At 55.0% G+C, this 22,820-nt stretch overlaps 1 protein-coding gene across 4 annotated transcripts in view; it reads left to right on the forward strand.

The window, feature by feature from the left end:
* The first annotated feature begins 508 nt into the window (after positions 1 to 508).
* The window catches only part of SLC12A3 (solute carrier family 12 member 3), a 49,193-nt gene continuing 26,881 nt past the window's right edge, over positions 509 to 22,820 (forward strand). For 2 of the 4 annotated variants that reach the window (XM_019980267.2, XM_070770597.1), the window contains exons 1-11: positions 509 to 10,778; positions 11,227 to 11,373; positions 12,772 to 12,847; positions 13,500 to 13,595; positions 13,897 to 14,036; positions 14,426 to 14,536; positions 15,559 to 15,670; positions 16,460 to 16,590; positions 21,111 to 21,195; positions 22,133 to 22,287; positions 22,569 to 22,676. In XM_019980267.2, the coding sequence (XP_019835826.2) occupies positions 10,497 to 10,778; positions 11,227 to 11,373; positions 12,772 to 12,847; positions 13,500 to 13,595; positions 13,897 to 14,036; positions 14,426 to 14,536; positions 15,559 to 15,670; positions 16,460 to 16,590; positions 21,111 to 21,195; positions 22,133 to 22,287; positions 22,569 to 22,676 (1,443 nt within the window). In that variant the 5' untranslated portion in view covers positions 509 to 10,496. The remainder of the gene's footprint in view (positions 10,779 to 11,226; positions 11,374 to 12,771; positions 12,848 to 13,499; positions 13,596 to 13,896; positions 14,037 to 14,425; positions 14,537 to 15,558; positions 15,671 to 16,459; positions 16,591 to 21,110; positions 21,196 to 22,132; positions 22,288 to 22,568; positions 22,677 to 22,820) is intronic. The other 2 variants (XM_070770596.1, XM_070770598.1) reach the window with 1 other exon arrangement.

Consider the following 22,820-nt stretch of genomic DNA (forward strand, 5'->3'; position numbering starts at 1 on the left):
CATGTCCAACTCTGTGACCCCATGGACTGTAGCTCACCAGGCTCCTCTATCCATGGGATGCTCCAGACAAGAATACTGGAGTGGGTTGCCGTTTCCTCCAGGGGATCTTCCCCACCCAGGGGTCGAACCCACATCTCTGACATCTGCATTGGCAGGTGGATTCTTCTATCATTGCACCACCTGAGAAAGGGCGGAAACAAGAATTCAGTTCTGAAGAGCCCGGCTGACAGTCGGATGTGTGTGGGCCCCCCTTGACCTCAGCTGCTAGCCTCTACTGGGTGTTCTTCCACCAGGAATTTCAAGTGTGTATTTTATAAAGGGCGCAAAGAGGCAAAGTACAGCCTTTGCTCAGTTGATCAGTAGCTGATGAGAAATGCACGGGGGGAGAATGTTTTGCCTTGTTTAGTTGGCTGATCATTTTCCTTTCGTCTTTGCTTTGCTGACACTGTCAGTCTGTGTGGTGTTTGTTGGGGGAAGGGACGGGGTGGGAGAGAGTTGGTGTGTGTGTTCTCATGCTCCTTCCAGTAACTTCTGCATTTACTGTGTTTAGGATGGTTCCTTCATCACCACCCCTGTGTGTAGCCAGTAAATTTCCGGAATTTTGCCCCCTTTGTTCAGTCCTTCAGTGGAGCAGGAACCACTCTCAGGCTCCCTTCCTGGGGATGTCCTTAGCTGAGGCGCAGCCTGGGGCTTCTCAGAAGGCAGCCGAAATGCCTCTTCCCCGTCTCTGGGGTGACCTCGCTGGGCCCCTCCTCTACTCCCTGCAAGGAGGGCTGAGGCCTGCCGGGCCCCTGGATCTGCGAAGCCCCCAGGGGTTTCTGTAAGTACAGGACTTGCAGCTCTGAGGTCTGGCTGTCCCCCCACCAGCTTTGGAGTTAAGTCCCCTGGCTAGGGGTCTGAGGAGGGTCAAGCTGGAAGTGTGGTGGGGACCTAGACCATCCAGAGCATATGGGTGGTGACCCGTGTGTGGCATGCATTCTGGGGCTGGGAGCTGTTGAAAGTTTGTGACCATTGGTGTTGGGTGCTCAGTGGAAAGAATTTTAAATGGGGGTTGAGAGCCAGTTATTGGCCTTGGGGGAGGGGATACAGGATGGGTCTGGTGAGGGGAGAGAGTTGGGCCTGGTCATGGGACAGGTGTCTCCTACTTTCTCGAGCAATATCTGGCTGTGTTTCTGACCTGGAGGGGTTTTCAGGGTCTGGAGGCTGGGCTTCTGTCTGGGGATGTGCAAATGGCTAAGGAGGTCGGGGTCTTCATCTCTATACCTGGCCCTAACGAGAAGCCCTGGAGAGACGGGCTCCAGCTGCCTTGTGGCCGGAATGTTCTCTCCTTGAAGGGGCCACAGGAAGAGCTGCAGCCTACTCCCTTTGCCTGGGGGCCCTCAGCTTGTTCTGGTCCCCGCGTCCTAGGGGAGCCCACTTCCTGATGAGTCACCTGGAAATCTGGGCTTCATACAAGTGCCCCCGACCCTGTGTAGGGTTCCGTGCTCTCTTCTGGGCTCTGCAGCACCTCCTGGAGGGAGTGCTGGCGAGGAGCAGGGCCAGGTTGAAGAGCTGGCCGCTGCTGTGAAGTATAGCCCTGTTCATCCAAGTCTCGGAACTGGAGGCTTTTCAGTGGAGTCCTCAGTTAAAATATTTCTAAAAGCCACCCAGGTGGCAAGGAAAGAGGACCAGGTTAGGGCCACTGGTCCCCCCCGGGGCGGGGCCCCAGGTCTCCATAGAAGCCCCGGGGAGCGCAGGGAAGCAGGAGGACTGACAGTGGGCCTCGAGGCCCGGAGCTGGGGCTTCGCGCGGCGGCGCTGCTCTTGGCTGGGAAGACCTTTTCCTTGGGGAGGTCGGCTGGCAAGTTTCCTCGGCTGCTGCACATGCCTCGCTCTCCTACAGGGCCAGCCTGATGTTCAGAGCTTGAAGGCTCTCCAAGCACAGAGCCCTAGATGAAACAAGCCCACCAGGCCTCAAGACCCAGCATTTTCAAGAAACATATATCTTGGAGGTGGCCAGAAAGTTGGGCTAAAATCCTCCTTTCACAATCTGGTAATCATGTGACTGAGGTCAGATTATTGACTGCTGCAAACTAGATTGCTCAGGTATAAAGCAGGGGTCCAATTGCTATTCCATCAGGCTAATGAGAAGGTGAAGTTAATTTCTAGAAATCACTGACCTATTGCCTGACACACTCTGGGCCTCAAGGTTAATTTTGGCCACTCTGCTACTAACCTTTAGTTGGGGCTCTGAAGCTAGGGGCTCCTCTACCATTTGGCTTCTGCCCTTCACAACAGGTTTTTCACATGGGTGCAGGGTGGAATCAGTTATCCCCAAGCCGGTGATAGCTTTTTTTTTTTTTTTTTTTGCAAGAAGACAGGCTTAAAATTAGTAAGCCAAAAATTTGCTACTAGGGGACAGACATTGGCATGTCAAGTTCAACTTGTGATTCCTATTGATTCAGTGACTGCTAAATGGATAACGCAATTCAACGAATGTTTGAGCATCTGTGCTGTTTCAGGCATTATTCTAGGTGCTGGAGACACAGAGCTGAGATGAATCGACATGCCTGCCCTCAAGGAGCTTACCTTTTATTGAGGTGAGACCTACAGGAAAGGGCCTCTTCTGCCCCCACTCCCTACCCCCACCCTATGCTAACTCGAGCTTAAAGCCCTTCAGCACCTACCAGGGACCTGGGGCTAAGAGCTTTGTGGTGATTTTTGAGACTGATTTGCAGCCCCTCTTGCATAACCGCATGGTGTGGTTAGGGAAAGAGAGGTAGTTGTGTGCACCCACAGACATCATAATAGAACAGGAAGCCTTTTGGAAATGCCACAAGAAAGGGCCAAAGATCAGAGGCAGGGTTTCCTGTGGCCGGGGGATGCAGGAGCCATCTGCATGACCAGGATCCAAACCCACAGACTTGTGGGGGCTGTGGGGGGGCGGGGGACGGCACGGTTCGGGGTGGCCATCCTGCCGGCCCAGAATGGTAACAATGAGCTCCACTCCAGCTCCCCCTGGGGCCCCAGCATCTCCTGCTACTGTTAATCTCTCTTGTGACCTTGAAGCTGGGGAGACAGCAGGACTCAGGGGAGTTGAGGGCTTCTGAAGCCAGGTGGGGAGACCTGCCAGAGGTCGCAGGCCTTATGTTCAGCCCTTCCTGGCAGAGCAGAAACCTGATTGTGGGGCATCCACCTTGTCCAACAGGTGAGTATGTGGGGTTTGCACCTGGGGTGTGTGGTCCATCAGGCAGAGCGATGAGGGACGGTCTGGTAGGGGGACACACTCACCTGTACAAATCAGTAACTGTACAGCTGTCTGTTGGTCTTAGGCAGGGAACCCAAGCAAAGGGCTGATAGCCTACTTATGTATTCATGAATCTACCCAGGAAAAGAAAACATTTTAAAATCCGTTTACAACGTGAAAGATTATTTTTAAGAAACCCTAATTCAGCATTATCTTTATCAAGAAAAGCCAGATTTTGTGCTGTGCACAGCCTTAGTCAACACATCTTTCTGTGGCTTTCGGCCCCAGCACTGCCATTCGCAACCCTGGCTACATAGAATCACCTGGGGAGCTTTCAAAAACACTGATTTCCAAGCCCCTACCCACTGAGTTTCTGACATAATTGGTCTCTGGAGGGGCCCAGGTACTGATTGGGTTGTTAAAGCTCCCCAGGTGATTTTCATGTCCTGAGTCAAGAACAGGGTCAAGACCTTTGCTCTGACTGGAAGCAGGGGGTGAAGGAGGCCTCTGGGCCCCTCTAAATGTGGACTCCCCCCTCCCCACTCCTCAAGGAAGGCTATCAATAAATCATAGAGTGTCAGAGATGCACTAAACAGGAAGATGAAAATTCTAACTAGTTAGGAAAAACACGTGCCATACCTACGGCCCCTTGAGTCAGCTAGCCCACTGTGTACCCACCAGTGTCAAAGCCAGTTGTCCAGGATGGTTCTTGATGGTGGTGGTTCATCAGTTAAAAATGGCACCAGTTGAAGTGCGTTATTGTTGGGGTGGGTGGCAGGGGGGTGAAAGGATCAGAGGGGACGGCAGTGTCCCATTTCCCAGTAAATCACAAGTGTTTGACAGCTCTGGTTGAATCCCTGGGCCCTCATCCAGGGTTCTATTTCCCAGTGCCCCCTGCCCCAAGCCTCCCGTGCCCACCTGTGGCGGGCACTGGTCTTACCAGGCTCACTAGGAGCCTCTCCAGTGTGCTCAGTGCTGCTGCTGACTAAGCTTCCAGGGAGTGAGGGCCCGAGGTCCGCTCCACATGCAGCCCTCAAACTTCCTGCTGGGGGGCTCCATACCCGGGGGACCTGCACCAGGCCTGAGGGACCCCATCTGGAGAACAGACTCCCCTTGCATCCAGCCTCAAAGCAAGTGTCATCTTGCCTCTGAACCCTGGGTAACCACCCGCAGAAGAGCCTTTGGGATACATATTAAGGAGGTCAGTAGCTTATTTCTAGTCTCTGGTAAAGGCGCAAAGAGATGACAGGAGTCTCCCTGGGCTTCTAGGATCCTCTGCTCTGCTGAAGCTTGAGTTCTGATGAATGCAAACCACCAAAGCCAACTCTCTTTGGGTTTCCACCTTCTGATCCTGAGCACCTCTTCCCCTCAACTCCTCCTAATGCCCTGTTTTGTTTGTTAATAAATTTTAGCACCTGCCCTTACTAAAAAGCATTCCCTTAAATAGTCAAGGGTGAGTTGGTTTCCCCCCACCTTTCTTTTCTGGTAGCTAAAGAGCTGGAGGAGGGGTGGGGGGCAAAATACATATATATATATATATTTGCAGAACTTTATTAATGTCTTCTGAAATGCTTCTTTCACAAGTTCCCTCTCTTGATCATCAAAACACTCATTGACTGAGAAGAGTTACCCACTTGACAGATGATGAAACTAAGGCACGCAGGCCTGAGGCCGTGAGGTAGGTGGTGCAGAGCCAGGCAGCCCCGGCCTCCTTTGACTCCTTCCCCCTCTCCCCATGTGTCTGAGGCCGTGAGGTAGGTAGTGCAGAGCCAGGCAGCCCCAGCCTCCTTTGCCTCCTATCCTTCCCCCTCTCCCCATGGGTCTATGGCTGGGCCCAGCTTGGGGGAGGTGGTGGGAGGGAACCTGAGCTTGTGCAGCGGTTCCATGATTCTAGGGCCCCTGGTCCCAGCTCCAGGATCAGGTCCTCTGAGAGACTCCTAAGCGTCAAAAGACGCCACTGAAGAGGATTCCAATGAGAAATGCACCCGTGGAATTCAAGATGGAGCACAATGACCACGTGTCTCATCTATTGCTTTTAAGAAAGGTACAAAGGTTTATAGGAAAGTTAGAAAAACTGAAGTTGTGTTTAAAAGTGAAAGGCTAGGGGTAGGAAAAACAATGGGATTTGTCTCTTGGAGAGCACATTGGCAGAGTCATTGGTTGAAGACCGAGTGGTCACATGCCTGTGACTACAGGACCAAGTTTCTATTCGAATCACTGCTTCAGTTTGTGTTGATGCAGCAGGAATGCGCTCAAGCCATTCTCGTTTGGGCAGCTTTTCCAAGCTTGGGTTGGGGGGGATAATGGGTTGAGGGAGATTTATTTTCTTTATGAGGAAAGAGAGGGGGGAGAAAATGAAATCTCACTCTTTATCAGATAGTGACTACTGATTATAGTTCTAGTTTTTGCCTTGGCTGCCAGGAAGCTCCAGGCTAACATGGCACTCTCCCTCCTTAAATGATTGCTTTTCTCTAACTGGTATTTCATACGTCCCGCTCCATCATCACCCCAGCCAGAGAAAGGCATCCCTTCTATGAAGCCTTGTAGTGTGCTATCCAGGGGTTTATGCCTTTATGCCTCTGTTTGTGGCTGTTTCCTCCTCTGATGAACTGTGTGATACTCGAGAGCAGTATCTCTGTGTACCCTCCAAAATAGCTGGCCTGAGTCTAATACATCATTAATACCTGCCATTACTTGTGGAGTGAATGTTGGCTAAATAGATTTTTTTTTTTTTTTAAGTAAGTCTAACCATGAAGAAAAAGGAACCAGGAGTTGTTCCTTTAATACTGAAACTATCTTAATCATCAAACATGTTTCCCTTTTGCTTTAGCTGCCAGTAGCTTCAAGATAATTCAGTGTTCAACTGCTATTACGCTGTCTGGATAGAAGGACCAGAATTACAGTAGACACACTTAAGTTATTTGCAAGGCTCAAGAGAAACCCCAGTTTTCGTGGTTCTGGTTGCTGGAGAGGTTGCAGTCAGCCTGTGGCTTCCAGACCTTTCTGGTGCCTGACACCTCTGCTGTGGCTCTGCCTCCTGTTTGTCCCCACTTCCTCACCTCAAGTCTGTGCACCCCCTGGGGGGCAGGGACCCAGCCTCCTTTGTTGGCAGCCCTAGGCATCTGCATGGCACTGGTCCAGGGCAGCCATGGCTCAGGGAGGGCGTTTGCACAGGCCCGTCATCGCTGCCTTGAAGCCTCGGAGCACCAGCCAGAGGAGGAAGCGCGCCCGAGTTCTGGTATCGTTGCTGCAGCTGGTGTTGTGAATCAGGCCGACGAGCAGCGCATCCTCTTACCCGGCTATTTCATGACACCAGGGTTGCATCATACCCATCCTCTCCAGGCGAGCCTCGTGGGACCTGGGCGGACGGGGACATGGGGGTGGGGTGGGGGCGGACAGGCTGTGTGTGAAAGATTGTTCTCTTTAACTCACTGGGTCTCAGTCTGACTGCCCCTCAGGACCACCTGGAGAGCTTTCCGAGAATACTGATGCCAACCCCTCACCCACTTTGGGCCCCAGGCCCATAGAATCCCCAGTGGGGGCCACAGAGTCAGCATCTGTCAGAGGCTCAGTGAGACTGAAGTGTGTGTGCAGTCAAGGGTTCGGAGCTGGGCACCTGTCTGTTCTTGCCTAACTGTTGCCATAACCCCTCCTGGCTCTCCCTGGCCCTGTTTTTCTTCCTGGCACTGCTCACACACCATTCATTATGCCCCCCACCAGCTTTCCAGAAGCAGGTGAACATTGATTTCCCAAGGACGAAGGCCAGGCTCCTACCCTGGCGTTCAAGTCCTCCTTACCGGGTTTCCCTACTCAGAAATGACACCACCTTTCCCACACGGAGTCCTCCCTGTTCCTACATGAATCCGTGTGCTGGTTCTGTCGGCTTTGCCTTGAGCGTGTGTCTCGACTCCCAGTGCTTCTCACGACCTTGTCATCCACAGCTACTGCCCAGCCACTTTCCTGTACCCACAGTGGCCCCACTGGGCTAACTCTGCTTCCCTACATCCAGTCTCCACACAATGGCCAAAGTGACGTTTGAGAAGTATAAATCTGCTCATCACAGAACATGAAGCTTCTAACCCCAGCTTTTAAGGCCTGGTGTCCCCGCTTCCATGTCTCAAACCCATCTCCTCGGTTCCTTGGCTCCTGCCATCCTAGGCTCCTCGCCATCTGGAAGCCCCAACCACACTCCTCCCAGGGCCTTTGCACATGATCTCTCCTCTGTCTGGAACCCCTGTGCTCACATCTGCTCACTTACGGGTGGCTCCCCGTTACTGTTGGAGCTCAGCTCAAATTTCTCATTCTCAGAGAAGCCTAAATGCCCCTCCTTTAGAAAAACAACAACAACAAAAAAAATGTTCTCTTCATAACACTTACCACTGAATGTATTGTAATGATTGCTTGTGTACTGCTTGTCTGTCTCTCCCACTAGAATGTGAGCTCCAGGAGGGCAGGGCCTTTGTCTTGTTCCCTGTGGTACCTCCTTTGCCTAGCACATGGCATGGTATGCAGTAGGCACTCAATAAATGTGTGTGACTGGAGAAATAATCGGACCCCTTTCAGCCTCATCTACCACCCCTTCTCCCCTCCACCTCCCCCCAGTTCCACGAGCTCTAATCCCACGGGCTGGTCCCTTCCACCGATCACGCTTTCCTGGGTCCCACGTCCCTGAACCCCCTCCATCCCTGCCTACATCTCCCCTCCCAGCTCCCCTCTCTTCCGGGGCAGCCTCCCTGTTCTACCAGCCGGTTGCTGCATCTCCTTGCTGGTTCGTCTGCCAGGCTAGGATGTGAATGCAGGTTCTGGTGCATAAAGACTGAGGCGCCTCTGAGGCCGTGAAGACACAGGCCCCCCTGCCTCCCCGTCTCAGCCCCCTGTGCCCAGGGAGTTTCCCAGCAGTGGGTCTTTCCTGTTCCTTTGTTGGCCCATTCTGCCTCCTCCGAGAAGCAGGAGAGGACAGGGGCCCCTGGGTGAGTGAGAGCCGCACTGGCGTGGGTGTCGCTTCCACGTGGCTACTGATGGCAGAGGTTCAACAAGACCAGGCAACCTGCTCAGAGGCCCGGATCAACTGACGACTGAGAAGGGAGCCTGACGGCCCCTGCGGCCACATCCCAGGGCTTTGCTCAGGGGTCCTGTGACTCCCTCTCCCAGGTCTCAGACCCCTGGAAGGCAGGAGTCGTGTGTGACCATGCTGTGCCCCCATCAAGAAGAGTGCCCCTGTGAACATTTCTCAAAGTGATAGATGCCCACTCAAGGGCAGGAAGCCCCCTTCTTGGTGGGTGGGTCGGGGGGTCTGTGACTTGGGGCACAGAGTTCCGACAGTCCCTTCAATTCTCCGACTGATAGGCCTTTCGAGGGGTCCTGCTTAAATCCCACCCCACCCCACCCTAGAGAGATGTAGGGATGGGGGAGGGCAATGGGGAAGGCTTCTTGAAACAGCAAATGCTTCCAGTGCTGGGAGGAACCTCGCAGCTGACCCAGGCCTGGGAATGGCAAAGGGGAGAGGAAGTGGTTTTCTCAAGGTCACCCAGCAAAGCGGTGGCCCCTCACTCGGCATGGGCCCCCGGTGCTGCTGGAATCCGGCCACTTCCTCTCCTGAGATCTTAATCAGGAATTTTCCACAGCTGCTCCGGCGACAGTGTGAGGGGGTGTTGGGCAGCTGTGATTTTCACCAGTCAAGTGGCAGTTTAATCAGCCTCTCTTGATGGAGAGGCCGATAAGATCTGTAAGCGCTGCCCTGAGGCCCTATGGGAGGGAAGGAGGAATTAGCGGGTCGGGTGGGGGCTGCAGGGAAGGTGGAAAACTGACCCCGAGTCCTGGCCCTGGAGTCCTCACCACGGAGCCTTCACCCCGCTGGCAGCTGGCGTGGGGAGGAGACAGGCAGCAGGACAGAAGCAAAGTGGGCCACGGGCTGCTGTGGAGACAAAGCCTCAGCTGACCCCAGGGACCTCTGGAGCTGGGGTGGGCCTTTGCAGCCGGGGGCAGGACACCAGGCCTCTGCATCCCACACCCATCATTGGAGGAGAGCTCCACGGGGGAGTTTAGCCATAGGCAAGGCTATTCCCATAGGGGCAGATGCCGAGACTCCTCCCAGCAGCTGGGGGATGTCCTTTTCTGGCAGAGCATCATCCACCACACTAACTCATCTCTTCAAACCCTGAGCTACTTCTGTTTCATCCTCTATGACTCAAAGTTCAGCTCCCCACCCTGCCTTGGCTTCTGTGTCTCTGGTGACCAGACTGATGCCCTCATGGCCACTGTGCATTCAAAGGTTGACCTCAGGAATGCTGGCAAAACAAGCCTGCCTGGCCCGCTGCCTGCCGTGGGAGCTGGTTGCTCATGGGCTGGCCCAGGGTAGGGGGTGAGGGCTGGCTCCTTGGGCTCCATACCCCAGTGGCCCTATAAGCGGTGTGCGTGGGGTCGGTGTCCACGAGTCTTGCAGCCACAAGCCCCAGGGGCTCATTGGTCCCCTGGTAACTGCAGATAACACCTGGGACCTGCTGAACTCTGCTTAGGGCTGCTGGTACCTAAGGGCGTAAACATTCTGAGATACCTCTGGGAGGACGTATTAGACTCGGGTCTGAGTAAGAGAGACTAACCTTTTATATATGTGTGTGTGTATTGTTTTAAATGGGGCTTTGCAGGTGGCACAGCAGTAAGGACTCTGCCTGCCAATGCAGATTCAAGAGATGGAGGTTTGATCCCTGGGTTGGGAAGATCCCCTCAAGTAGGAAATGGCAACCCATTCTAGTATTCTTGCCTGGAAAATCCCATAAAGAGAGGAGCCTAGTGGGCTATAGGCCAAGGGGTCGCAAAGAGTTGGACACGACTGAGTGAGCACACACACACAGTTTTAAATGTCACACCACTCAGCTATTCAAAATGCTAAGTAAATAAAACTGACACAAGTTTCTGAGGGTCATCAGGCTGTCTCTGGGGTCCCTCATAGTGTCCCTATGGGTCCACTCCTTCCTGGGATTCAGCTGCAGATGTCTGCTGCCCCCAGACTCAGGAGAGCCTCCCTAGGACCCAGGGACTGCGCCAGCCCCGGCTCCCAGTCCAAGGCCAGTTGCTATCTCTGTGATCAGATGGTGGGCAGGACAGCAATGGGCACGTGCTCTGCCTCCCACCCTGTCCAGGGACCTTGCTGACCAGCTGTGGGCGGTTTGGGCCAACCTCCCCGTCTCCTCCCTGCTGTGGACCCAGCCTATAAAGCCACCCTGTGTGTCCCCGTCGACCCTGGACCCCTCCCCTGACGCCCAGAGCCCACGATGGCAGAGCTGCCAGTGTCGGAGGCGCCCAGGGACCCTGCTCTGTGCAGTGGGCGCTTCACCATCAGCACATTGCTGGGGGGCGAAGAACCCCCCCCACCGGCCGCCTATGACAGCAGCCACCCCAGCCACCTGACCCACGGCAATACCTTCTACAATCGCACCTTTGGCTACAACACTATCGATGTGGTGCCCGCCTACGAGCACTATGCCAACAGCGCCCTGCCTGGTGAGCCCCGAAAGGTCCGGCCCACGCTGGCCGACCTGCACTCCTTCCTTAAGGTAAACACCATCCCAGAGGAGCAGACCTTCCTGCTGTGTGACCTCGACCGGTTACCTAACCTCTCTAAGCCTCAGCTCTGTCATCTGTGTCATAGGGACACAGAGGGGTCTCCATGGAAGACAAGAACGGTCTTCCTCGTGGGCTGAGAGGCCCATGTGAAATGTGGGCATGGGAGCTGTAAGCCTCTGGGCACATGTTGTAATGTTTATTGCCCAGTCTTTGGCAACCCAGGCAAGCAATCTAGGGTTTCCCAGAAAAGTAATGAATTCCCAGTAGTTTAGAGAGGTTTAACACACCTAAAGGAGATGAGGAAAGAGGGGTAGGGAGGGTCTGCAGCAGAGAGGGGGCTTACTAGGTGTGCTTCCTCGGAGGCTGAATGGTGGAGGAGCTAGGGAGCTGGATTGTCCTGACCCCGGCCTGCCTGACCCGTGGTCTCTGGGCTCCCAGCAGGAAGGCAGCCACCTGCATGCCCTTGCCTTTGACAGCCGGCCCAGCCATGAGATGACTGATGGGCTGGTGGAGGATGAGGCAGGTATCAATGGTGAGAAGAACCCTGAGGAGCCCGTGCGCTTTGGCTGGGTCAAAGGGGTGATGGTGAGTGGATGGAACGTCCAGGGATGGGGGTTGGGGAGACAGAGCTCCATTCAAACTCAGCTCTGACTCTCATTAGGCAGTGGTCAAGGCAGACCCACGACCCAGTTTCCCCATCTGCAAAGCAATCTCAGATTTTCTCTCCCTTTTTGTTTCCTGACCTCCATTTACCCCCCGAGACTGAGGCCTGGCCCTGGGGTGGATCTCTGTTTGACTGCTCCACTCATCGTGTGACCTGTCCATGCCTCTCTTTCTTCATCTATGAAATGATCAGCATTAAACAAATTAATAGATATAAAGTGCATGAATCAATGCCTGCCTTGGAGTTATTGGGAGAAACTTTTTCCCCCTAAGAGCCACGAGAGGGCAGCACCTAACACACAATTCCACAACTGTTCTCTCATTCTCCACGATGAGGAGATGGTTTGCCGTGTTAGGTCCCACTGAGACAGCAAACAATCTAATGAATTTGGCTTTGAAAGACTTTATGGGACTTTACAGAGGGGGTCACATGAGGTCTAGGAGAAAGCTTTAGTCCCACTCTGGGAGGCAGGAGGCCTGGGTTCTGACCTTAACTCTTTCAACTCTCTGCAGGCTGTGCCTTTCTCCATCTGAATGGTCACCCCTCCCCCTAGATCCAGCGTCTGGCCTCCTTCCCTCCCTTGGTGGTCAGAGCCTTGTGTGGGCCCCATTCAGTACCTCAGCACATATGCAGGCCTTCGCCATCTCCTGGCCTAAAATTTTGGATCACTCTGTTGTACATGTGAAAGTAATACAATATTGTAAATCAACTATACCTCAATTTTTTTAATTAAATTAAAAAATTTTAAAGACTAAAAGAAAAAAGAAATCTCCAGAACTTGTAATTGCCACCTGTCCCACTCCAAAGACCACCACCTCCCTCCCATGTGGGAATTCCAGCCTCAGCTGTGGTCTCCAGCTTGGCTTTAAATTTGGAAGCTGACATCACAGCAACCTGAGCCATGACTTCTGCTTGTATGTGGGGCATCAGCTCAGCTGGCATTTGCCTAGTTCTCCCTAAATGCCAGGCTGTGGGCCAACAGCTGGCCACTGGGCCATGACTGGGGCTGGCAGACACAGGACCCTGGGCTTGGGGCGGGGTGACGGGTGTTAGACTTGCCGCCCATCCTCAGGCCTCGATGGAAGGAGGGCAGGAGAGTGGTGGGAGGGACAGGTGGGTCTCTGGGTACCCCTCCCCTCCCTGCCCCATAGAACCAGAGAGGCACTGAAGTGGGTACCCGCTCAAGTGGGTGAAGCAAAGAAAGAGCCCAGGTGTCCCCTAGGTGCTTGATGCCGGGCCATGACTGGGGACAGGGATGTATGTGTTTGATCTTGGGGTACCCGGCCCCCAGGTGGCCTCTGACGCCCCTCTCCTCCCAGATCCGCTGCATGCTCAATATCTGGGGTGTGATTCTGTATCTGCGGCTCCCCTGGATTACCGCCCAGGCGGGCATTGGTAAGTGCTGCCTCTGGCATGCGGGGGAAGGGGCCTGGTCCTCCCAGGCTTGAACTCGGGTTATGGAGCCCCCGGGGCCCTGCAGTGGCTGAGGTCAGGGCAGTGCGGTTGAGGAGCACTGCATGTGGGTCGGCAGGCCTGGGGGCTCTCCCTGGCTCAGTTTGCCCTCAGGAAGTCAACCTCTTGGAGCCAAATTTCTCCCACAGAGCTTCTGGGTTAGGACCTCTCACTAAGGACAGAGCAGCTGCTGGTTCTGTAGCATGCTGTGTGACCTTGGACAAGCATTTAACCTCTCTGAGCCTTAGTTTCCTCATTAGCAAATTGTGGCAATAACTGTTCCTCTGATGTGCGTAAAACGGCAGTGGGTTTGGCACCCAGAGGTGCTCAGCAAGAGGTAACTATTATTTATTATTAAAAAAAAAAATACTTCCCCATCCATATCTTAAGATCCTTTACACGTTGGCTTATCAACTCCCTGGCTCTTCAGAATATACCATGAGGTAGACAGAGACCCGTTTTTCAGATGAGAACACTGAAACTCAGAGAAGGAAAGTAACTTAAGTCCCGTGGTGAATCGGTTGGCTGACTCAGGCTTCTCATTCTGGAAATGCTCTGACTGAGTTTTGGGGCAATCACACCCCCGCCCCCACAGTCCTGACCTGGATCATCATCCTGCTCTCGGTCACCGTGACCTCCATCACGGGCCTCTCCATCTCCGCCATCTCCACCAACGGCAAGGTCAAGTCAGGTAGGCCCCACCCCAGCCCCCAGATCCTCCTCTGGTAGGACCCTGAGTCTTCACCCCGGGGGCAGATCTCTGAACCACTCCCTACCCTCCACCCCGGCCCAAACGGGGAATGCTTCTTCTGGTTGCAGATGTAGGCTTTGGGCAGTCTCTCCACACCCACGGGGTGGCCTTGGGTCTTTCCTCCCCCATGGAGCACTGGGTCCCATGCTCACCTCCTCCCAGCCTCAGCTCTGCCTACCCCAAGTCCATCCCAGCCAGACAATTCCTCTTGGGTCATGGCTCCTGACTCTGTCCCCTACAGGTGGCACCTACTTCCTCATCTCCCGGAGTCTTGGCCCAGAGCTAGGCGGCTCCATTGGCCTCATTTTTGCTTTTGCCAATGCCGTGGGCGTGGCCATGCACACCGTGGGCTTTGCAGAGACTGTGAGGGACCTGCTCCAGGTGAGGCAGGGGCGGGAGCCTGGGCAGAGGGAGCTCAGGTGGCCTGCCGCATCCTCCCCCACCCCATCTGTGCCAGGCCTTCCTGCCTCTCTCTGCCCAGCTTTCCCATCAGGGACCAAAGCCACAGTCTGACAACTGCAGGTGACTATGATGATCTCAGCAAATAAAGACTATTCCCAGAAACCACCTTCCAGGGTGCGTGTTGCCTTTAGGGCCAAGTTGCCAGGCCCATGCAGCAGTTGCTATGGAGGGCCTGTTGGCAGGGAAGGGGGTTGAGTGTGTGTGTTCCTGTGAGCAGACACCCATAAATGAGGTAAATCAAGGTGGAGGAGCCTGGAGGGGTGGGGTGTGTGGAGACAGCACGCAGCCTGGCCTGTCCCCTCCCCCAGGAGTATGGCTCGCCCATCGTGGACCCCACCAATGACATCCGCATCATCGGCGTGGTCACCGTCACTGTTCTGCTGGCCATCTCCCTTGCTGGCATGGAGTGGGAGTCCAAGGTGAGGGCAGGAGGTTGGAGAGGGGGCTGGGCAAGGTCAAGTGCAGAAGCCGGAGTCCTGGGGCCTGCTCCTGCTTCCGTCTCTTGTGTGTATCAGCCGGGTCCTGAGCTCTGCCGGGTGACAGAGACCCCAAGGAAGGGAGCCTCAAGCCAGAGTTGTTTGTTTCTCTCTCGGGTGTGTGGCCACAGGGTGTGTGGGGGGTACCCAGCCTCCTTCCATCCTGTGGCCTCTCCACCCCTGGGGTGCGGCCTTCATCTGCCTGGCCCGTGACGGCCCCCACTTCCATGGCCACAGCCCAGCCAGCAGCCATTTCCTCCTCCAGGGGATCTTCCCAGCCCAGGGATGAAATCTTCTGTCTCCTGCATTGGCAGGCAGATTTTTTCCCACTGCGCCACCAGGGAAGCCCCAGGAAGGGGAAAGGGGGTGAAAAGGAGAAAATCCCTGTCCTCCCTCCCTTTACTTTTCCGGCCCAGCCTGGCAGTTATACATATTCCTTCTGCTCATATCCCATTGGCCGGAACGCAGTCCATGGCCACACCTTACTGTAACAGGGCCTAGGGAAATGTGAGCATCCTCTGAACCTGGGCCCAGCCCCAGATCAGAGGTTCAGCATGAAACAAGGGGAGAGAAGTCAGGCCTCAGCGGCAGGCTTGGCGAGCATGGCCCTGTATCCCCTCCTCACCTTCACCCTCTGACCTCCAACTCCACATCTTCTCCCAGTTCCTTGAACGCAGCAAGCTAATGCCCCTGTCATGCTGCTGCTCCCTTACCCTCCTCCTCTAGGAACCTGAAGACATCTTCCCAGGCCACCCTGCTAAAGGAGCCCCAACCCAGTCCCCGTAACACCCCCGTTCATTCACTAGATTCACCTTCCTTATTTGTCTGCAAGACAGGAGCTTGGCTGCAGCATAATAGGTGTTGAATGAATGAGAGAGTGAGGGACCTGGGCAAGCTCTTCCCTGCTGGGGCTCCCTGAACAGGCAGGGCCAGACTGTCTGACCTCCAGGCTCCTCTCCCCCCAGGCCCAGGTGCTCTTCTTCCTCGTCATCATGGTCTCGTTCGCCAACTATCTGGTGGGGACACTGATCCCCCCATCCGAGGAGAAGGCCTCCAAAGGCTTCTTCAGCTACCGAGGTACGTGTGGGTTGGAGCCCCGCCTGTGGCTCTGGAGATAGAGACAGTCTGCCCCACCTATCTGGCCCATTCTGAGGGCTCTGTTACCTTGCCAAATTTGTGTCCACTTGCCTGTGTGCAGTAAACCCCATCTACTGGTTGTGGTGATGGAAAGTGCAATGTTCATTGCAGGGCACCAAGCAGAGTTCAAGACAGCTAATGCTTAAAAGACCCAAACTCCCTGAAGGCGTTCAGGGAAAGGTTTATAAAGACAGGGAGAGGGAGGGGGCTGTGGGGGTGTAACCAGCTCGAGGACCTTCTCCTGATTGGCTGGTGGTGAGGTGGGTCGGGAGTCAGCATCATCAACCTTCTGGTTCCAGCTGGTCTGGGGTCTACGTACTTGTGGGCAGCACGCAGTTAACTTCTCCCACCTGGTGGGGGTGTCAGTGGCTGCAGGACCGTTGGAAAGGATTTGGCTCAGAATATTATCTACAGCCCTTGCGGCAAAAGAGGAGGTACTTTGTTTAATGGCTAAATTATTATTATTTTGTCTTACTTGACTGTTTTCCATCTCTCTGCATCTTCTCACTTCTCTGATTAAATTTCTTCTTTGACTAAAGTTTTTTCCCTACCAGACAAAAGGCAGGCAGAGGACATGGGCAGGGGTCTATTCTGGGAAGGCCTCGTAGGATCCTGCTCGGTTACACGGGGAGGCACGAGCTGCCATGGGAGCCCCCTGCCTGCCTGGCTGGGCCCAGCAAGGGGTGCCGGACCTTCCAGGAGGCCCTGACTCAGGCCTCATTTTTCCAGCGGACATTTTTGTCCAAAACTTGGTGCCTGAATGGAGAGGCATGGACGGAAGCTTCTTCGGGATGTTTTCCATCTTCTTCCCCTCGGCCACAGGTATCCTGGCAGGAGCCAACATCTCTGGGGACCTCAAGGTGAGCAGGATGTCCATCTCTCCCACTTCCTGCTCCTTCCTCCCAGGATGTCCTACTGGACTGGGCACTGAGCCCCCAGGGCCAGAGCTTTTAAACTTCAGCTCAACTCAATCTAGACCAGCCCAAATCCATCCCGTTCAGCCCATTCAATTCCAAGGATGTTTACTGGCACCACCACGCTCTAGGCCTTGAATGCCACCCCCAAAATGGGCTGGTCTCCTCCGTTGACCTGTTTGTCGAGTGGATAGTGATGGGATATGGCAAACGGGAAGTGTAAGAGCAGAAGTTGAGTATGTAATAAAGTGGGGGAGACGTGCAGGCTGAGGTGGCAGGAGCTCCAGCAACACTTCTGGGTGGAGGTGAAGCTGGTGCCGGCGGAGCCCTCTCCAGCAGGGGTTAACCAAGGAGCTGGCACACACGTGGGGATGAAGAGAGAGGAGCCTGGCTCTGTGCCGGGAACCCTCACCCTCCACCTCCAGGTCTGCTTGAAAGTGCTCCCTGATCACGTTCTTGAATGAATTAAGAATCGTGCGTTGGAGGCATTCTCGAATGCAGCCTGGCTCTGGAATTCAGAGGGAGGCTGTGTTTGCCGTTTCCCTCGCTTCTCTGGGCAGCGGCCAGCAGGGGCTTGGTCTGCCTGTCCTGAGCTCCTGGCAGAGCGCAGGCATGTGCTCAGTGGCCTGGTTCCCCCTCCCAGCCCTGTCGTAGAAATCGCAGCCTGGGGATTTATCTAGATGCTTCATCAAGCTTCTTAGATTACTGACCAGCCCAGTGTGCAGTCATCAGGGCCCAGCAGCTGTTTCAGAGCTAGGGGTGGTAGGGGTACCTTCTTCTGTCTTAAATGCCTTCACGCCCTAAAGGGGCCCTTTCCTCCTGGCTCTGGCCCCTTGCCCATTCCTTGGGACAGCACGTCCTCAGCAAAGAGTAGTCCTGTTCGTGGGGACTTTATGCAAGTCCCTTAAAAACCTCTCTGGGCCTCAGCTTCCCCAGCTGTAAAATGGGACTCACACAGCCATGTCTTCACAGAGCAGGAAGGGTTCAGCGTGCTAATTTACATAATCTGCTAGCATGGTGCCCAGCCCAGAGGAAGTGCCAAGGGCCAGTTGTCAAGGTCAGTGTCATTTTGTGGCCAGCACAATGCCTCCTTCCTCTTTTTTTTTTTAAATTAATTTATTTATTTGGCTGTTCCAGGCCTTAGCTGAGGCACGTGGGATCTAGATCCCTGACCAGGGATCAATTCCAGGCCCCCTGCATTAGGAGCTCGGAGTCTTAGCCACTGGACCACCAGGGAAGTCCGGGTGCCTCCTTCTTTACAAATAATACCCTTGGTGCCACCATAGTCTTCTAGCTTCACTGTCCCCACGTTACAGAGGAGCAGACCCAGCTCTGAGAGGCTCGGGGGCTTGCCCAGGGCCCTGCACACAGAGGGCAGAGGAGCTGGAATGCCAAGTTTCTAGAATACCGAAGGCTCAACTTCATCACAACTTCATCACTCACCCAGTATTTTTTGAGCCCCTGGTTTGATGCCAGTGTCTTGTGGACAGGAAGTAAACAGCAGTAAACAAAACACACAGACTCCCACCCTCACGGAGCTCACATGCCTCGTGGGGAGACAATCGGCAAATAAATAAGTGAAACGTGTAGTTTGCCTGATGGTGGCTGAGTGATGGGGAGAGAAAGCAAGCAGAGAAGCAGGGAGGGAATGCCTGGGGCGGCGGTGGGGCTAAGGTGGCCAGCGAGCCCTGAGAAGGAGACATGGGAGCCGAGCCCTAAAGGGGTGATGACAAAGATGTCATTGTCTCCATTCACCCCGTGCATCCCCCAACCCTTTAGCACTTACAGAGCAGTCTCATGACCACAGTATCAGGGAGGTCTCCTTTTCACAACCACCCTGTGCTAAAGCCAAGGAAAGCGTTATTATGAAGTCAATTTTCTGATGGGGAGATGGGGACCGAGACAAGGGACTTCCTAGTGACTGCCATGGGATCTGTGCCAGGCGGTGTGACCACACAGCTCACACCTCACCGCTCACATTGGTGAGCTGGCTTGTGCACTTGCTATGTGCCAGCCTACTCTCATTTCAGTAGGGAGGCTGCTGAGGCCCAGAGAGGGTAAGGGACTGGTCTTAAGGTGCACAGCCAGCGAGAGCTAGGCAGGATGTGGACCCAGATACTCCTGACCTGTGAGCTGGGCTCTGAGACTTCAGACCAAGATGTGAGGGCGGGATGGAGGCCTCGTGTATTCACTTCCCATGGGTGCTATAATGCATTACCACCCACTTGGTGACTGACGACAGGGAAAATTTATTGTCACACAGTTCTAGGAGCCAAAAGTCCAAACAAAGGTGTCTGTAGAGTCTGTGCTCCTCTGAAGGCTCTAGGGAAGAATCCTTCCCTGCCTCTTCCAACTTCTTTTGTTGTTCAGTCGTTCAGTCATGTCCGACTCTTTGCGACCCCATGGACGGCAGCACACCAGGCTTCCCTGTTCTTCACCATCTCCTGGACTTTGCTCAAACTCATGTCCATTGAGTCGGGGATGCCATCCAACCATCTCGTCCTTTGACCACTTCTCCTCCTGCCTTTAATCTTTCCCAGCTTCTAGAGGCTTCCAACAATCCCAGGGCTCCTCAGCTTGTAGCTGCCTCCCTCCAGTCTCAGCCTCTGTCCTCAAGTGGCCTTCTTTCCTCTGCATGTCTCTGTGGTCTCTCCTCCTCTTACAAGGACCAGGTCATTGGACGGAGGACCCACCTCATCCCGTATGACCTCATCTTAACTAATTGCATTTGCAAAGATGCTATTTCCACATAAGGCCCTATTCTAAGGTTCTAGATAAATGTGAATTTTTGGAGACACTATTCATCCCATCATAGGTGAGATGGGACGTTGACCTGGTCTGTTGGCCTTGGGCCCAGGGACCCTGTGTGCTTGACCTAGCGAGCCCTCCTGGTTCTCAGGGCAGGGCTGGCTGGACCACAGCTGCAGAGCAGAGACCTCAGAGCTAGGATGCTCCAGAGACTCCAGCCTCCCTCAGCTCGGCACCTCTGCTCCCACTTCTCTCTGGCCTGCCACCCCCTTCCTCCCCACCCAGCGCCTTCAGAGTGCCCTCAGTCGACCCTCCACCATGAGGCCTTCTGGGGTTCTGGCAGCGTCTCCTCACCTTGCTCCCCAGTGCACTGTGGTCCTCCCTGTGGTGGGCACACCATCTGCCCTGTGTGGGCAAGATCCCACTGTACCTCCTCCCTTGGGCCAGGCCTCAGGGCCTCATCATCACAGAGTGACCACGGGTTCCACCTCAGGCCCCCGGTGTTTGAGGCAGAGAGCTGGACCATGGCCAGCTTTGTTTTGACTTGTCCATGAACTTGAACAGTGTCACGGTCCCTCCAAGTTATGTCACCTCTGATGCTTTCTGCATCTGCCAGCTGAGTGGCGAGCAGAATGGCCCAGGGAAGGCGGGCAGGTTGACTTCCCATGGCTGACGTGGCCTTCCCCTTCAGGCTGGGGTCCATACCTAGACCAGAAACCTGCTGTAAAACCCCCAGCCTATATCCTTCCACCCAGGACCAGTGCCGCCTGGGGGTGGGCCTGAGGCTATGGACCTCGACATGTCAGGGCTGAGCTGCTTAAGGCTCTGCAAACTGGGCCCTCCTCCTGGCTCCCTGGCCTCAGTTTCCCCACCAGCCGCCTCTCAGGAAGCTGTGCTTGAAGAAGCGCCTGGAAGAGAGAAGCACGTGATGTGGCTGTGAACGTCTGCTGTTGCTGCCAGGAAAGCACCAGCAGAGTTCTTCTTCTGAGAGGAAGGAGGAAGCTGGGGCCTGGTCTATATATTCCTGGCTATGTAATCAAACAAATCACTTGACACATAATGGGGATTACACGCAGCAAACCCAACTGATGAGCTGGGTCCTGGTCTAGGAGCTTGACAAGGATGGGTTTGTTTTGCCAGCATCCCTGTGAGGCTGGAGGGGCCGAGGCCTGGGAGGACAGGCAGGCTGCCCAGTGATCATCTGAATCTGACCGCAGGCAGGATGGCTCAGGGGGCTTCCCAGGTGGCTCAGTCATAAGAAATCTGCCTGCCAGTGAGGAGACGAGGGAGCCATGAGCTCGATCCCTGGCTCAGAAAGATCCCCTGGAGAAGGAAATGGCAACCCACTCCAGTATTCTTGCCTGGAGAATTCCATGGGGTCGCACAGAGTCAAACAGAGCTGAGCACTCATGCACGCACACAAGCTGATTCCGGAGCCCTCCCCCTCGCCGCCCCCAGGGCAAGCACTGGCCAGGTGTCCTCAGGGACCAGAGGAACTGCTAGGAGTTCCTCTCCCTGCCTCTGGCTCCCAGGGCCCTGGGTGTGGTCTCAGCCGCCACCCTCTTTCTTTCCCGTCCTCCTCTGTGGGTGCTCAATCTCTAGATGCCCCTTGGGAAAGGGCTCTGAGGGGCCAGGGGTGGTGGCCCCACCCTCAGCCTGACAAGGGCAGGGCCTGGGTGGGGCTGCCTGACCCCCCTCTCCCTCCCTCTCTCCTCCAGGACCCTGCAGTAGCCATCCCCAAGGGAACACTCATGGCCATTTTCTGGACCACTGTCTCCTACCTGGCCATCTCGGCCACCATCGGTAAGCTGACAGCCCAGAGCGCTGGAGGGGCCACAGGGTGCAGTCGGCTCTCTAACAGGGAGGGCCGAGCCGGGAAGGCGTGGCAACACCAGGAAGTGGAGCCGTGGATTTTATTTTGTGGGGGGCACCATGGTGGCAACCAGAACATCTTTATGGTGGGAGGTAGTTTGTGGTGGAGATGTGGGGTCAGACGAGGCTCCTCTGATCCCTTCAAACCTCAGGTTACAGATTCAAGAGTGTAAAATCCTGTAGGAAAAATCAAGCTCCAACCCTAGGAATAATAATAAAAATAGTGATTCTGAGGATGAGGAAGATGATTCTAGCAACTGACTTATTATCATGTGCTCAGTCCTTTACATGCCTTATTACATTTAATCCAGGCACTGGTCATTTCTGCCTTTTGATGGAGGAGAAAGCAAGGGCTCAGAGAGGTCAAGTGACCTGCCGAAGGTCACACAGCCTGAGTGGTAGAGGTGGGCTTTGGACCCAGGCCTGGGCTGTTGACACTCGCCTCTCACTGAGACCCTCACACACGCTCTTGCTCTCAGTAACCACCCTGCGAGGTGAGCTGCTCACAGATGGCCAAGGGACGTGGCCCAGTCATAGCCACTCGGGGCCTGAGAGTCAGGTCTCCCTCATAAGGAGGACACTGTGACCTTGGGTCACTTAGGCTCCTTGTGCCTCTATAGAATAGCAACAACAACAAAAATAATAGAAATACCTGCTTCCCAGGAGTGTTTAATATGCTTAACACAGGGCCTGGCATGTCGAAAGTGCTCCCACATAGAGCTAAAATGATTATCATTATTACAAAGTAAAGGAAGAGCTGGCCCAGCAGCAGCATCTCGCCCTCTGCAGAAGTGACCAGCATTTTCCGGGTGGCAGGGGAGGAGGGAGGAAGGGAGGGAGACCTCCCCACACCCTCCTTCCTCCCCAGGCTCCTGTGTGGTTCGAGATGCCTCTGGGGGGCTGAATGACACGGTGACCCCCGGCTCAGGCGCCTGCGAGGGGCTGGCCTGTGGCTACGGCTGGAACTTCACCGAGTGCGCCCAGCAGCGCAGCTGCCGCTACGGCCTCATCAACTACTATCAGGCACGCGCAGCCCCGCCGGATGCCAGGAGGGCCGGGTGGAGGCTGGAACGGGCTGGAGAAGACAAGGCTTGGGGGGATGGCTCAAGGTTGGGGAAAGAGTTTCAGATAGGGGCTCCGGGCCCAGTTCCTGCCCCCGCAGGCACTGGGTCCCCAGTGAGGGTTGCAGGCTCGGGTGGAAGCTTCCAGACACAGCCCCTGCTTGCCATGGGGACTGGGGTGACCCGGGTGGGGGCTCTGGGCCCACCCCTCACCTCGGAGGTCTGAACCCCATGTCCCCGCAGACTATGAGCATGGTGTCAGGCTTCGCACCCCTGATCACAGCTGGCATCTTTGGGGCCACCCTTTCCTCTGCCCTGGCCTGTCTCGTCTCTGCCGCCAAAGTCTTCCAGGTGAGGCCTCAGGAGGGGGCGGGAGAGTCTGAGAGGCCAGGTGACCTCCAGAGGTCGGAGGAGTCATGTGACCTCGTGTCTAGATGGGAAGGAAAGGAGCTGGGAAACCAAAGGCTTGCAGGAAGCAGCCCCCTTGCTGCACTG

This window comes from Bos indicus, chromosome 18 (genome assembly GCF_029378745.1).
Source record: "Bos indicus isolate NIAB-ARS_2022 breed Sahiwal x Tharparkar chromosome 18, NIAB-ARS_B.indTharparkar_mat_pri_1.0, whole genome shotgun sequence".
Classification (NCBI taxonomy): Eukaryota; Metazoa; Chordata; class Mammalia; order Artiodactyla; family Bovidae; genus Bos; species Bos indicus.